The sequence below is a fragment of the Dryobates pubescens genome, chromosome 13 (genome assembly GCF_014839835.1).
Source record: "Dryobates pubescens isolate bDryPub1 chromosome 13, bDryPub1.pri, whole genome shotgun sequence".
Taxonomy (NCBI): domain Eukaryota; kingdom Metazoa; phylum Chordata; class Aves; order Piciformes; family Picidae; genus Dryobates; species Dryobates pubescens.
This window is the reverse complement of record NC_071624.1, coordinates 28,138,404-28,152,977: the sequence shown is the minus strand read 5'-3', so window position 1 is coordinate 28,152,977 and position 14,574 is coordinate 28,138,404. Positions and strand designations below refer to the sequence as shown.

General features: G+C 59.0%; 2 protein-coding genes across 2 annotated transcripts; both read right to left on the bottom strand.

Annotated features, from left to right (window-relative positions):
- Nucleotides 1–2,596: 2,596 nt before the first annotated feature.
- On the bottom strand, nucleotides 2,597–8,949 carry SCARF1 (scavenger receptor class F member 1). Its single transcript, XM_054166462.1, has 11 exons — nucleotides 8,515–8,949; nucleotides 7,715–7,776; nucleotides 6,856–6,957; nucleotides 6,217–6,742; nucleotides 5,583–5,801; nucleotides 5,372–5,500; nucleotides 5,193–5,296; nucleotides 4,872–4,986; nucleotides 4,670–4,794; nucleotides 4,336–4,473; nucleotides 2,597–3,995 (listed from the first exon to the last, which is right to left on the bottom strand). Exons 1-11 carry the CDS (start codon nucleotides 8,607–8,609, stop codon nucleotides 3,007–3,009), a joined length of 2,604 nt encoding a protein of 867 aa, XP_054022437.1. The 5' UTR covers nucleotides 8,610–8,949; the 3' UTR covers nucleotides 2,597–3,006.
- A 516-nt stretch (nucleotides 8,950–9,465) lies between these two features.
- RILP (Rab interacting lysosomal protein) lies at nucleotides 9,466–14,568 on the bottom strand. The gene is made up of 8 exons (XM_054166463.1): nucleotides 14,272–14,568; nucleotides 13,757–13,880; nucleotides 13,204–13,325; nucleotides 12,810–13,001; nucleotides 12,189–12,358; nucleotides 11,898–12,020; nucleotides 10,786–10,869; nucleotides 9,466–10,425 (listed from the first exon to the last, which is right to left on the bottom strand). Exons 1-8 carry the CDS (start codon nucleotides 14,533–14,535, stop codon nucleotides 10,269–10,271), a joined length of 1,236 nt encoding a protein of 411 aa, XP_054022438.1. The 5' UTR covers nucleotides 14,536–14,568; the 3' UTR covers nucleotides 9,466–10,268.
- Between the last annotated feature and the right edge of the window lie 6 nt (nucleotides 14,569–14,574).

The window sequence follows — 14,574 nt, the reverse complement described above, 5'->3', positions numbered from 1 at the left end:
ACAAGGCAGCCTGGATCAGTGCTGTGCTGCTAGAAGAGGCAGAGGAAGGCTGAGGCAGCACAAGGCCACGGGAGACCTCAGCACCCAGACGTGGTCACTGTGTCCAAGAAACATGAACTGCAATGGGAAAGAGCACGAGGAGAGCTCAGAGGCTGTTTGAGGACACAGGAATCCTCTGCTACAGCCAGAGCATGGGGCAGCTCATTTTTCCTATCCTAGAAGGAGAAAAAGAGCCATCAGGTGATCTGCTGCCATCTATAAATACACCCAGGGGCTGGGTAAACATCGTAGAGAGAAAAACAACATCAAGAAAGCTGAAGAACAGCACTGGCACAAAGACTCACTTACAGAAACTGGCCAGGAGTGAGGTTAGGCTGGAAGGGAAGTGACAGCTCCTGCCTGGCTACCCAGGGACGTTCTCAGCAGGCTCTGACAGAGCCACTGTGGTCGTTTTCAAAGACGGAGCTCCAGAAAGTCGATGACAAGGCTGTGGGAACAGGGGACACCCCTCTACGGCTGTGGGGGGAGAGCTCAAGCCTTTCTTCCTACCTCCATGAGGTCAAGAGCTGCCTCAGCAGAGAGAACAGACATCTTTGTTCACAGGGAGGACCTGAACATGGGAACTGCTTCCCAGCCCCCAGCTTGACAGGGTTTGGGAAGCCAGAGAACCAGCACGGGAAGACATCAACCCTCTCTTCTCGCCCTCCAGCTCTGGCTCTTGCATCCAGAATTAAAACCAGGGCAAAGCTGGACCGAAGCATCCTTAGCGAGGAGACACTAGCGCAGCCACGCTGCAGGCGTGCGCACGGGCAGCCCCTGGCTCGGGATCCACCGCCTGCTTCCCTCGCACCGCCCAGACAGGGACAAGATGCTGCTTCATCTTCAAGCAGGGGAAACATCCTGCCTCACGGCTCAGCCCACGGACATGAAAGGTTCTCAGCAGCAGCAGCGGCACCAGCAGTGGCAGCAGCAGCGGCGGCAGCAGCGGCGGCAGCGTTGTCTCAAAGCTGGGTGCTCATTTCAGCTCAGGGAAGGCTGTCAGGTTGTTGTCAGCTCTTTCCATGCTGTACCCAGGGCAGAGCAGCTCACGTGATGTTCACTTCTGGCACAACGCTGCTCGGCTCACAGGCTGAAAATATCCAACTGATGAAGGAAAAATGGCTGCTTACAAATATAAAACGTGGAACTGTCCCAGCCACTGGAATAAAAACCACCAAACCCAACCAACCAAACTGTCAAAGCCACAATGAGCCTGTGCAGAACTGAGATCTGGCCAGGCTACAGCTTAAGACTTGCCAGGATGAGCATTTTTATTTGTGTGCCCCAATATTTGGTGGTGTGATCACGGCAGTGATGCCACTGCAGGGAAGAGTGCTGCAGCTGCCTGCAAAACTGGGAGCCTCACCCACGTGGGACTGTGAGGCTTCAGTGCCCTGCACTGTGGAGGAGCACCTCTGCGAAACAGAAGGGAAAAAGCCAAAGCCACTCTCTTTCCTGAAACACCCCAAATCTTGAAGCCCAGCTCAGCAGTGCCAGACCAGACCAGAAGAATTCACACAGCGCTCCACGCATGACAAGATGCAGCCTGCGGTGCAGGGGCTCCAGCTGCTCACAGCCCATCCACATTCTCTCTGGTGTCCAGCACTGCTCTGGGCTCAGCTCCATAAGTGAGAGCTCAGAATTCAACAGAGCCAGAAGAAAAAAAGCAAGCAAGCAAGCAAACAAACCCAAACCTGAAAGCCTAAGGCTGCCAACAATTTCCACACTTGGTAGAATATTTCTGGCCATGTCTTTGATTCAGAGGGCAGCTGGGAAACCCAGCTCCTGAAGGACTTTGGTAACATTTAATTCTCATTCAGAGGCTTTCATGCCACATGAAATAACAGGGGAAATAAACCAAACAACACAACCCCCCCCCAAAAAAAACATACAAAAACCTTCTACAACTTGGATACAGCTAAAGCCAGTTCATGCTGCAAATCCCCTTCAGCATCTCAACCACCTTCCAGAGGCAGCAGAGCTCTCATGCTCATCTCTCCATAGCTGCACAAGGTCCTCTGGCTGTGCTGCAGAAGCTGCAGCATCTTCCTCGCTTCTGTCCCATCCATGGTGACATGTTGCTGCAGCAGGAAGGAGGTGTGGGAGGTGGCAGGAGCTTAGGGCACCTGCAGAAATGCCATCTTCGGTGCAGCTTCTGTCTTTACCGTGGCCAGCTCAGCACTGGGTGCACAGGTTGATAGTCACAGCCCAGCTGCCACGTTTGCTCTTGCACAACTGCAGCTTGGCATCGTGCAGAGTTTAAAAGGCTGTCAATAAACCCCATGCTGTGCCATGAGCCTCCTCATGTGCATAGAAAAGAAGGCAGCCAGAGCCTGCCACAAAAGCCAAAGCCACACAGCTAAACCCCTGCAGACCCAGATTCACTTCAAGTTAAGCAGCTAACATTAATTTTTGCTGAAGCTGCTTCTGACAGCCCATCATCATCTCACCCTGGCCCAGCTCCACAGAACAATCCCCTCCAGCAAGAAGCACCTCGAAAGCAGAGGCTCCTCCGAGCAGCATTACCACAGCTGGGATAGGGAAGGGTGAAAGCTGATGGAGTGAAACTGTTTTTTTGCCTGTGGAATTCCCAGCTAAGCCCCCAGCAGTCCCAGTCCCTTTTACAAGGAGGATCTGTATCCCCAAGCCTGGTGCTGACAGGGACCAAAAAGTGCCACCACTGCATCCCTCCAGTCTGTGGCAGACACAAAATAAGGCATGTAAGCCAGGGGGGTAAAAACCAGCCCTGAAGCACTGCAACCCCATGGGGCTGCCACCACTGTGGCTCTCCGTATCACCTCTCCCACTAGCTGCACAAAGGTCCACACCAGCAGCATGGTGCAGAGGAAAGGGGAGCAAAGAGAAGGCTTCTCCAGTTCACAACTCAGAGTGGGACCTCAGCTCCCCCCATGCTAGGGTCAGAGAAGTCTCCTGGGCTCTGGCTGCCCCAGCTCAGGCAGTGATTGCTCAGGTGGCTGCAGGGGAAGCTGACAGCTCCTTGGTGGGGCTGGAGGGGGATTCGGCACTGCTGCTGATCACATTCTCATATTTGGGCTCTTCCTCTTGGGCAGTTGCATCCAGGCTGAGGACTAACTCGGGGCTTTTGCCCTTCTCTGTGGCACCTACAGCATCACTGGCTGCATCCTGGGGCCCAGGGCTTTTCAGTGAGGAAAAGGCAAGAAGGAAAGACTGTCTCTTCCCAGGCTGCTTGCCAGGGGATGGCTCTGTGGGAGAATCCAAGACACTCTCTCTCTGCTTGCAGCTATTCACTGAGTCTCTGTTCTGTGCCAGAGACCGTCGAGGTGGTTTCTGGATGGCCTCCATGCTCCTCCTCACCTTGGGCTCCTCTTTTGTAGCCCACTTGCCCTTCTGCAAGCTGCCCAGCCGCTTGAGCACAGCCTGCACTGGTCCCTCGCCACCGCCTTCTGTCTTGGGGTCCTGCCCAGCTGTTCCCACCATCATGTAGATGGTGGTGACATTGGGGTCCTTCCTCTTTGCCTCCCAGCTGCCAGATTTCGCAGCCGCTTCAAGCGCCTCCACTCTCTGTGCCACATGCCTGGTGCCAGAGACCACGCGCCGGCGTCCCCCCGGCGTGGCCCGGGGAGATGGTCGGTGGCTTTCCTCCCCCTTGCCGAGCGGCTCGGGGCTTTCGTAGCAATTGCTGGCTGGCCGTTCAGCAGGGGGCTCAGCCGCTGCGTCCCCCGCTGATGGAGACAGCTTGGATGGGCCCCATGGGTTCTTGGGCTTCCGCCCAGGGCTGGGGGTCTCTGCTGCCCCAAATTTCGTCCCCTCAGCAAAGGACACAGAGGGCCGCTTGGCCTTGGCGATGCTGGACGTGCGAGGGATGGTGAAGGGCTGTGACACGTCCTCAGAGTTGAAGGCAGATGGGTCTGGGAGCACTTCCTCGGTGGGGGACACCCCCTCCTGCAGCTCGGCACCCCCCAGCAGCGGGATGCCTGCAGGAGAAGAGGACAAGAGTTAGGGCTGCTGGAGACCTCCCCTGTGCACAGGGTCATGCTAGGGAAGTTGGGCCAGGGGCTGATACAACAGAATCGTCCCTGGGAGTGTTTCCCTGGGAGGAGGTTGTGCAATGGGGCTGCCCACACCAGGCACATCCCGTCACACGAGGCCAAGTGCAGCCCTGGTGTGTCCTTGCAGACAGGAGAACAAAGGGTATGAAAATAAATACTGCCTGTGGCCAGCACCCACCCCTGGGATGTGCAAGGTTGGCAATAGGGCAGGGTTGACAGTGGGGAACCCAGAAGAGACAGAAGGAAGAGGAGCCATGGACATCACCTTCTCTGGGAGGAACAGAGTATTCAGGTCCCTCGTTGTCGGTGTCAAAAGAGGAGAAGGAGCTGTCTGAAACCCACGCAGCTGATGGTGACTCAATGAAGCTGGGGTTGAAGGGGATCTCTGTGTCGTGGTGGGAAACTGGGGAGGGAGAAGACACTCAGCTGAGCTTGGGCACCCCAGGGTGCTCAGAGTTGGGGTAGGAGAATGATGCCTGCCCTGCCCAATGGGTAGAATGAGATGGGTTGCAGGTTCCCCCCCTAATGGTGATGATGCAGAGAGCATGAGGCAGGGGTGACAACCCTGGAAGGGCTGTCAGCAGCTCTGCCTTTCTTACCTGTGACTTTGGGAAGTTTGTAGCCACCCAGGGCAAAACAAGGCATCATGGCACTGAGGTTGGCCAGCACCCCTTGCACATGGTGCTTCATCCTGGCCACCACATCATCGTCCGGCACGGCCGCCCTGTGCAGGGGACGCAGATGTCATGGGACAAGAGAGATGGGAGTGTGCGCTGCAGGGTACGGAACAGAAACAAGTACCTGTCTGCAGCGTCAGCTGGGTTGGCTCCACAGCAACAACAGCAGGTGACACAGAGCAGCAGCAGCAGGAGAGGGACGACGATGGCAGCTGCAAGGGCCCCATGGTCCTTAAAACCTGTGTGGAGAACATGGGTTGAGCCCAGCGTGACCTGCAGCTGCCACGTCCATAAAGCCATCCCACAGAGAGAGAGCAGGAGCTGGCAACGTATGGTGGTGCCAGGAAGCACCAGGTAGGACTGGGCTGCATTGCAGCCTCCTGGCACTGTCCCCAGTTACAGTCCCTTGCCCAGTGCCAAAGACTACATTCGAGGTTGCTCTTACTCAACACGCAGTCACCCTGAACGGGGTCGCAGGTCCCCCGGGAGCAGTGGCAGGGAGAGGAACAGTTCACACCGAAGTATCCCTCGGGGCAGGTGTCATTGCAACTGGAAAAGAGAGGAAAGGAAGAAAATGCCTCTGGGGAGAGCAGGGCCCCAGTCCTGCCCCACTCCCAGCTTTACCTGGGTCCCCAGTAGCCTGCCTGGCAGATGCAATCTCCTGACACAGGGTCGCAGCTCCCTGCAACGCACTCGGGGCAGAGGAACTGGCATCCATCGCCAAAGGTGCCCACGGGGCAGGAGATGTTGCAGCTGCCAAGACAGAGAGGCATCAGCCCACTGCACCCCGGATCACTGACCCCATCTGAGGACTGGTGGCCAGACCTGGGCATACCTGGGTCCCATCCAGCCAGGCTCACAGTGCAGGCAGAACCCAGTCTCGGGGTCACAGGCGTCCCCATGCCGGCAGCGGGGACACGGCTGGAGGCAGCCCTCGCCGTGGAAGCCAGGCTCACAGGGTTCCTTGCAGAGGGTCCCGTTCCAGCCGGGTTGGCAGGCCAGGCAGAAGCCATCCACGGGTGAGCAAGGTTGGCTGCGCTTGCAGCTCCCACAGCTGCATGGGCAGAGGGACAGTGAGGCCTCAATGCCCACCCCAGCCCCTCCAGACACAGGTTTAACCCCACACCAGCACTGAGCATCAGTTTGGACCATGGATAAATTTGCTGAGGTGCCTAACACTCTGCAGTAGCAAGAGAGCAGGAGGCAAGCAGGGAGAGATGCTGCACTGTCCTCTTGGGGAATGGAACCAAGGACAGCTAGACTTCAGGATGACAGCAGCACTTCCTGCTGGCATTACTGAGACGTTTCTTCTGGACCAACACTGTTGCTGCATTCAACTAGGGATCTCCAAGCCCCCCAGGATGTGTCTCCCTGCCCAGCCAAAGGGAGAGATGCAACCGCTGGATACCTTTCCCCCCGAGGTGTAGCCCCTGGGTACCCGCTGGATTCCCCTGCCGCTCCCGGCTCACCTGTGCACACACTGAACCCCGTACTTCCCTGCTGGGCAGGGGTCCCGGCAGCTCCTGCCCTGGTAGCCGGGGCTGCAGCTGCAGTGGCCGCTGAGGGGGCTGCAGGAGCCGTGCAAGCAGTCACAGCGCCGCTGGCAGGCCGGCCCCCAAAACCCAGCCTTGCATTCGCACTTGCCGGTCTCCTGGGCACAAGGCGAGATGTTGCAGGAGCATTTGAAGCTGCACCGCCTGCCCCACCAGCCCGGCTGGCAGCGGCAGTGGCCGGTGAGGGGGTCGCAGTGGGAGCTGGCCAGGTTGCACTGACATTGCTTCTTGCAGGTGGGTGCCCACCAGCCCGGCTCGCAGTGGCAGGCGCCGGTGAGGGGGTCGCAGCGGCCGTGGGGACCACACTGGCAAGGGAACTGGCAGAGCTCTCCCCAGTGGTTGGGGCCGCAAGTGCAGTGCCCGCTGGCCGGGTCGCAGTGCCCGTTGGGGTGGCACGGGCAGCTCCGCTTGCAGTCGGGACCCCAGTACTGCTCGGGGCAGGCTGTGGAGGGAAGCAGGTGGTGAGGCTGGGAGGTGATGAGGAAGCCTTGCAGCCCACTGAACATCCGGGCTGGCAAAGGGGATGGAAGGGCTGAGCCCCGGGAAAGTACTCACGAGAGCTGCAGTCTGCTCCGAAGAAGCCAGGTTTGCAGAGGCAAACCCCGGGTCTCACACACACCTCATCTGCTCCACAGGCTTCCTCCCCCTCACACAGTGCTGGCAGCAGCAGAGCAGAGGCATCAGCACACAACAGCTCCCCTGGGGTCACACCCTGCTGCCAGACCACCCACCACCTGGCCACCTCCTGCAGAGGCAGCCTTCCCAGGGACACCACCAGCCCATGTCCTCATCCATCCCTCCAGCAGAGCCCCAGCATCATTAGTGGCTTGCTCAGTGGGTGTTTGGGGGTCCCCAAGGTGCAGCACACCACCACCACCTCCTGAGGAGAGCTGTAGGGCTTCCTCCCAACACCCACCCAGCTGAGTGCAGGTACCAAGCTTTGGGTTTTGTCACTATAGAATCACAGAATTGTCTTGGTTTAAGATCCTCAGGTCCAACCATTATCTAACTCTACCAAGTCTGCTGCTAAACCATGTCCCTGAGCACCACATCTCTGCAGCTTTTAAGCATCTCCAGGGATTGGAATCCAACCACATCCCCAGGGAGCCTATTCCAGTGTTTGAGAAGCCTTACAGTGAAGAATTTTCCTCTCATATCCAACCTAAACCTCCTCCTGTGCAACTTCAGGCTGTTTCTTCTGATCCTATTGCTTGTTAGTAGGTAGAGGAGACCAGCCCTCACCTAGCTCCAGCCTCCTTTCAAGTAGTTCTAGAAAGTGAGAAGGTCTCTCCTGAACCTCCTTTTTTCCAGACTAACCAACTCTAGTTCCCTCAGCCCCTGCTTGTAGGACCTGTTCTCCAGACCCTTCATCAGCTTTGTTGCCCTTGTCTGGACCCAGCCATCCGCCACTCACCAGCTGTGCACTCCTGCCCTTCCTGCTTCCAGCCGGGGCAGCACGCTGGGCCGCTGGGGAGCCTGTGGAAGAGACCCCGGGGCCATCAGCTGGAGCAGAGGGTGTCAGAGCTGGTGTGGGTCTGTGCATGGCTCCACAGCCTCAGCTAAGGTGAGCTGACCGTGGGTGTTTGCCCCTGCTGGGCCCGACAGGCGGGGAAGCGGCGTGGCCCCAGGGGCATTGCTCCGGAAGGAAACCAGCAAAATAGAAGGAAATTTAAGAGGCTGCAGCCTGAGCGGGTGGCAGGGCCGGGCAGCAGGGCAGAGTTGCTCAGCTCTGCTGCTGTGGAGCCTCTGCCACGTCTCCCAAGCTCTGGGAGCAGCTCAGAGCTTTGCCAGCAATGCCGAGCAGAGGCATGGAGTGAAGGTGATACAAAGTGGTGGTGCTGCTGGTGACCAGCAGGACAGGCAATGCAGCAGCCATGCAGAGGAGACTCAGCTCCAGAAGCCCTTTGGGTTTTCTATGCCTATGTTCCCCACCTGAGGCACAATGAAAGCTTTGCCAATGCTCCTGCATCCCCCCCTTCCGCTGCACACTGTGGATCCATGAGAATTAACCCCTGGAGAGGGGGTCTGGGTGCCCCAAGTGCCCATGTGCATCCCAGCCACGCTCCCCAGCGTCATCCCAGCTTCTATACCCACACCATGCCAGGCCACAGCTCTCTGTCCAGGGAAGGACAGTTGGGCAATGATCCCCTGAGGAAGCTGCTGAGAGGCACCGGGAGACGGAGCGGCAGAAGTAGAGACCCCCATGGCACCTACCTGCAGACATTCTTGCCACTGAGGTCGAGCTCCTGGGCAGAGCTCTGCATCCACAGCCACAGCTGGAGGCAGAGGATGGGCCGGGCAGCCCCCATCCCGGCGGGGTGCGAGGCTCCAAGTCCCAGCAGCTCCCCAGCCCTGTGCCGCTGTCCGTCTGTCCCCTCTGTCCTGTCCCGTCCCTCCTGTGGAGCAGCCTCTTCCTCCCACTAGCCTTGGGTTTCTTCCTGAGGAAATGTGGGAGGAGGCTCCCTGATCCCAACGTCAGGGGTGCAGCAGGAGGGAGAGGCAGGGAATGCCACCACGGAGGCTATTTTTGCCCCTTGCTGCCACCCTAGCAGCAGAAATGCTCCTCCAGGGGCTTGGTGTGGCCATGCAGGGGCTGGTGCCTGCCTGAGCATCACACCTGCGGTCATCCCACTCCCACTGTGCCATCCTCAAAGCTGTTTTAGCCAAGGTTGCCCCAACCCACATGAGGCGTCTGTTGTCTCCTCTTGCCCTGACCCTCGTGAGCTGCCCCATGGTGCTGCTGATCCTTAGCAGGGGCAGAGAGGTGGGGTCCCCACATTCCTCATATGGACATGGTATGCTCCAGGGTGGCCTTTGAACCTCTGCTGGCTGCCATCCCACCTCGAAGTCTCCCCAGGAGCTTTGTGTCAGCAGATGCACAGGAAACACCTTTTTCCTACCCAAGGCCAAGTCAGCTGGGGAGGGCCCTGGGCTGGAAGTGCTGCTCCCTCCACCATGCAGGACTTAACTCCATCATGCCCAGCAGTGCAGCCCTTGCAGCCCTGCTCCCCATCATAGCTGCCCACCGAAATGGGCTCTGGGGTCTGGCACAGTGCAGCTGGCCTCAGCCCTCGGCACAGTGATGGCTGTGATGAAGAACTGCGACTGCAGCCCAGCAGCATCACCCAGCCCTTCCCAAGCCAGGAGAGAGTGGAGGCTACAGCAGGTACCTCAGAGAATAAAGGAGATTGATTTATTTCCAACTCCAGTTCTAGAGCTAGAATGTACCTGATTCAAGGGTCTGACTTGCCCCTGTGAACATGAGGATTATTCCAGTCTTAAAGAGTCCCCAGCAGCAGCAGCAGGAAGAGGTCCCAGTACAAAACTGATTCACCCCATGCCTGAAAAGTGCAGGAGCGGCACTGATGGTGCTGATCCTGACTGGACACCCAGTGCAGCATGCTCAGCCCCTCCCAGATGTGTGGTGAACCTGGGACAGTGCCCAGCCAGCCTGAGCACCCTGACTTGACCTTCACATTGCAGGGATGGGGCAAGGTATGAAAAGAAAGGAGTGAGGTGAAACATCCCCACAGGGCAGGACTGGGCAGTGGGGTCCTGGGCTGTGAGCAGAGTGGGTTAGTGGGAAGAACCACCAGCAGACAGGAAGGTCCCTTTTGGGGTGCAGCAGCAGAAAGAGGGTGCAGATTCCCACCACACTGAGCTGGAAGCACGGAGAAGCAGAGAGTGAGGGCATGGCTGTGTAGGACTCCCACGGTTCAGCCATAGTTCAGTGAAAGGGTAGCCAGCAGGTAAAGATTCCTGGAGGTGCCAAGCTGCCCCCTGCCAGGGCAGCAGCCCACAGCTGAATGTTCCAGCAGGTTTGGAGGAAAGCTGCCCACAGTCCAGTTTTGCTGTCACCGTGGTATGGAGACATGGCCAAGGCTGCCATGCTGCTCCTGAGGACAACAGGATAAAGGGAGCTGGGAAGCGCTGCTGCGAGGCCATCTCCAGCTCCCATCCAGGTGGGGTCAGAGGTGCAGCGTGGCTCTGTCCGGGGAGCTGGCTGCTGGCTTGCTCTCTCCCTCAGGCTCCAGCTGTGTGTCCAGGGAGTCAATGATTTCCCAGGCTCCAGAGCAGCTGGCTCCGGGGGCGTCTTTGGTGCTGCCCTGATACCACAGCCCAAAACTGCGGAGAGAGAGATAAGAGCCGTGGGGGAGAGGAGCTGTCCCGGGAAGCAGCCGGATCCCAACCCCCCTCTGTGTTTGGTGGCAGCAGTGGGCCTGGCTGCGAGTGCCCTGTGATGTGTGGCACCCCAGGGGTGGGAGCAGCTTCTGCACAGGACAAAGCAGATCCTCCCTGAACCCAGCAACCCCCCTTTGGCAGAGCCCTGCCAGACCCACGCAGGGCAGCCTGGCTCTGTCCCTGTCACATCCAGTGCTGTAGGCACCAAGCTCAGCGGCTGTCAGCAGCACAGCCCAGCTCTAAACTTCTCTGCCAGCAGATCCACCCATCCCTAGCAGCAGCTGAGCTTGGGAGAGAACTTACAAGTTCCTAATTTTGGATTCAGAAGGCTGAGCATCCACAGAGTCTGTGCCATGAGCTGGGAGCCAGGAGCCCTCTTCTTCATCGCTGCAGCATGAACGAGTCAAGAAAAACCTGTGCTGAGTTACAGGCTCACCACCAGCAAGTGCCAAGGCCACCCTGGGGTTCCTCCTCCAGCTGAACATTGTGCCCCATGGAGCCAGGAGTCTTGGGGCACCTCACCCCCCACAGCAAGCGCTTGCTTCTCTAGGGCAACAGCCTGGCAACTGACACCACCAGCTGTAGTTTGGGGCTGAGGTGGGTGATATCCTGGCACCAAGGCAGGTGACAGACCTTGCAAGGGAGCAGGGTGACACACAGGAATTGGCTACAGGGTAGCATCCATATGGCAGCATCTGTTACAAGGCTGGGAGGAGAGCAGGCAGGACACAGCAGCCTCAGACCCCACTCAGTGCCAGCAGAGGTCCCAGTGTAAGCAAGCAGCAGATTTCAGCAGCACAGAAGAGCTCAGTCCCCTCCAGACCTTTATTAAAGCCCCCAAAAGCCAGTGAGGTCCAGTTCCCCCCATGCCATACAGCAGTTTCAGCACAGGCCTTGCCCCCCACCACCAGCAGACATGCAGAGCCAGGGCTAGTGTTTGCAGGGTCCTCCCTTCCCCATGATGAGAAGCTTGTTGGAGCCAAGGATGCCCACGAATGTCTTGCAGAGCTTCCAGGGAACATCCCTACTGTCATCTTCAAAGGCTCTCTGCTGGCCAGACTCCAACTGTACAGCACAGGGACCAGGCTGCCTTGTCCAGTGGTCCCAGTGCCACCACCTTGCTTCCCTTTTCCCACATCAGTGCAGGGACAAGTGGCTTTTGGCCAGGCCATGTGTGACCGGTGGCAGGGACACACCAGCTGCAAAAGGGTCTGCCTCTGTGGCACACCCAGGGCTAAGCCAGGCCAAGACAACAACGACAGACATTAAACCTTTGATCTGTGGAGGGAGGCAGGGAGGAGGCAGCTCTTGACCTGGGGGAGTTGCCTTCCAGGGCGTCAGAGCACAGGGAGCCTGCCAGCCAGCATCCACCCTGCACGGGAGGCTCCCTGTCTGCCCTGGCCAGCAGGACTCACCTGCTCGCCGGCTCCTCCACCGTCCCCAGCATTTTGGCCCTGATTTTTTTTCTCTGTCTTTTGATAGTTGACTTCATTGCATCCAAGAAGAAGCTGGGAACTCTCTCTTCATTCAGCAGCTCCCTGGCAAAAACACAAAAGCAAACAGCTGATTAAGTGAAAACCTGGCAAAGAAACCTGCCCTGACCGTGCCAGGAGCAGCCTCTGATGGGCCACGGGTGGCTGCTGGGACAAGAGGGACCCAGCTCACTGCCCTGTGTCACCACAACCAGGACTAGGTGCAGGACTCACCGCTGGTAATAGGCCAACTCCTCCTGCACCAGGAAGAGGTTGGTCTTGAGCTCGTTCCGCTCTTGCAGGATCTGCTGCAGGTCTTCCTTGGAGAAGCAGCAGTGAGCATGGCTCTTGCCCACATCCCCATCCTGGTGCTGCGGCTCCTCCGCGGGTGACGGTGCTCCATCCTGGGGGGCAGAAAGAGTCAGCAAGCAAGTGGAGACCCCAAAGCCCCCACCCAAAGGCTGGGTGCTGCATACAGACAGAGATGGAAGCCCCAGAAAGGTTTGCTAGCCTGGATCACAGACGATCCACAGACCATGCTGCTCCCCAGCTCAGCCAGCACATGGCAAAACCCCAGAGCCACGGAAACATTCAGGTTGGAAAAGACCCCCTTGACCACCAAGTCCAACCAAGAGCCCTACTCTACAAGGTTCACCCCTAAACCACATCTCCAAACACCACATCCAAAACAGAATCACAGAATCCTCTGAGTCCCACCCAGCTCTTCCTCCTACCACCACCAGTCAGGGGCGAGCTGCTACTGTTTGATTTTCAGCAGTGGGGCTGACTCAAGAAGCCAGTGAGGGTCAGCATGAGCCATGTCCTACAGCAGCAGGGCCATGGGCTTGGATTTACCAGGCTGGGCTTTGGGTGCTGGCTCTCAGGGGTGCTCCTGCTCCTCTTGCTCATTTCCTTCTGGGTTTGCAGCATTGCAGCCTCCAGGTCTGACTTCTTCTCCAGCGCACTCTTGAGCTGAGCCTGCACCACGGCCACCTTGTGACGCAGGTCCTCGTTCATGGCCATGAAGCGATGCAGTTGCTCCTGCAGCTGGAGGGCCAGAGGCAGTTGGGAGTAAGGCACAGCAGCAGCTCTGGGTCCCCATGCAGGGACATCAGCACATGCAAAGCCTCGGGAAAAGCATCTGCCCCAGCAGGCTCACCAGCCACTGGGACAGCCCCAGGGGGAGGTGACATGAAAGCAGGTCCCCAGGCCTTTCACACACCACACCCACAAGCTCCCACACACTCACTGCCTCGGTGTCTCTGCTCTTGCAAATGATCTCATGGGCCTGGGCACGAAGCTCATCCCTCTGCTTGTCAACCACCTCCTTCAGCCGCAGCATCACCTCCCGCTCCTTCCGCGCCGTGCTGTCTGAGCCCAGACATGGGGGGATAGGCATGAGTGTGGCCCTGGGACACAAGGACTCCCCCAGACTCCCCTCAGTGTGGGGTTTCTGGATGCTTCAGCATCCTTTCTGGTAGGCAACAGAGTAGGAACAGTGCAAGGAAGTGAAGTGGGAGCTTTAGGCTGTGTCTGATGCATCCTTGTGCTACCAACAGCAGCCTGCACTATGTGTGTGCCTCCATCACCCTCCTGGGGGTGCTCTAGGGGCTTGGGGTCTCCGTGGTTTGCAGACCAAGAGGGCATTTGTGCTCCCCAGTAAGACAGGTCTTCAGGGCTGGGCAGCACAAAAAGCAGGTTCAGACTTGCACCCAGCCCACCGTCCACCCCCCATGAGCACACCCCACGGTAGCAGGGGACTCCAAACTTGCTGGGACCCCCAGCCTTCCTGGGACACCCACCTTCCTGGGACTGGCTCTCTGCAAGCTGCCCCAGGAGCTGCTGGTTCTGCTCCTCCAGGCGGGCCAGGCGGCCCTGCAGGGATCGCTCCCGGCGCTCAGCCTCCCACAGCCTCTGCTCTGGGTCCTGGGGGATAGGAACAGCTGGGTCAGAGCCGTCCCAGGTGGACAGCTACAGCCAAGTCAGGGCTGTCCTGAGGGCACACGGATAGCCGGGTGAGAGCCATCCTAGGGGATGGGGACAGAGGCATCCCCGGGGAGGAGGGATGGTTAGATTAGAGCCACTGCGAGGGGGACGGGGACAGTGGCATCAGAGCTGTCTCAGGGGATGGTGACAGCCAGTTCAGAGCCACCCTCGGGGAACCATCAAGAACTATCCCAGGAGGGACAGAGACAGTGGACCAGAGCCATCCCAGTTGACAGCCGGGTCAGCGCTGTACCCACGGGAACTCCTGCCAGTACAACCCCGCAGGCGACCCCCGACGGAAGAGGGGCCGGACAAACCCCGCCCCACTCACCTCCGCCTCCTGACGCCCGGCCGGCGCTGCCGGTGTCGCCACCTCCCCCTCGACGCTTGCCACCGGAGCCACCAGCGCCTCCAACAGCTCCAGCAGCCGCACCACGGGCGGCACCAGCCCGGCCACGGCCTCGGGCCCGAAGCGGGCAGAGAGGCGACGGAGCTCGGCGCCCAGCGCCCCCGCCATGCGGTAGATGTGCGGCGGGGCCAGGCGGCCGGGCGGCGTCCGCCACAGCGGCTCCGATCCGCGCCACGGATCCGCCATGAGCCGCCGCCGCCGCCGCCGCCGCCCGCGGCCCCGCAC

Coding starts and splice junctions, on each gene's coding strand:
- SCARF1 (XM_054166462.1), bottom strand. CDS start 8,609: ATGGGGGCTGCCCGGCCCATCCTCTGCCTCCAGCTGTGGCTGTGGATG. Junction 4,795..4,871: donor CCAGCTGACGCTGCAGACAG/GTACTTGTTTCT, acceptor TCCCCTGCACAG/GGCGGCCGTGCCGGACGATG. Junction 4,474..4,669: donor CAAACTTCCCAAAGTCACAG/GTAAGAAAGGCA, acceptor CTCCCTCCCCAG/TTTCCCACCACGACACAGAG.
- RILP (XM_054166463.1), bottom strand. CDS start 14,535: ATGGCGGATCCGTGGCGCGGATCGGAGCCGCTGTGGCGGACGCCGCCC. Junction 12,359..12,809: donor AGCACCCAAAGCCCAGCCTG/GTAAATCCAAGC, acceptor TCTGCCCCCCAG/GATGGAGCACCGTCACCCGC. Junction 10,870..11,897: donor GTGGAGGAGCCGGCGAGCAG/GTGAGTCCTGCT, acceptor TTCATGCTGCAG/CGATGAAGAAGAGGGCTCCT.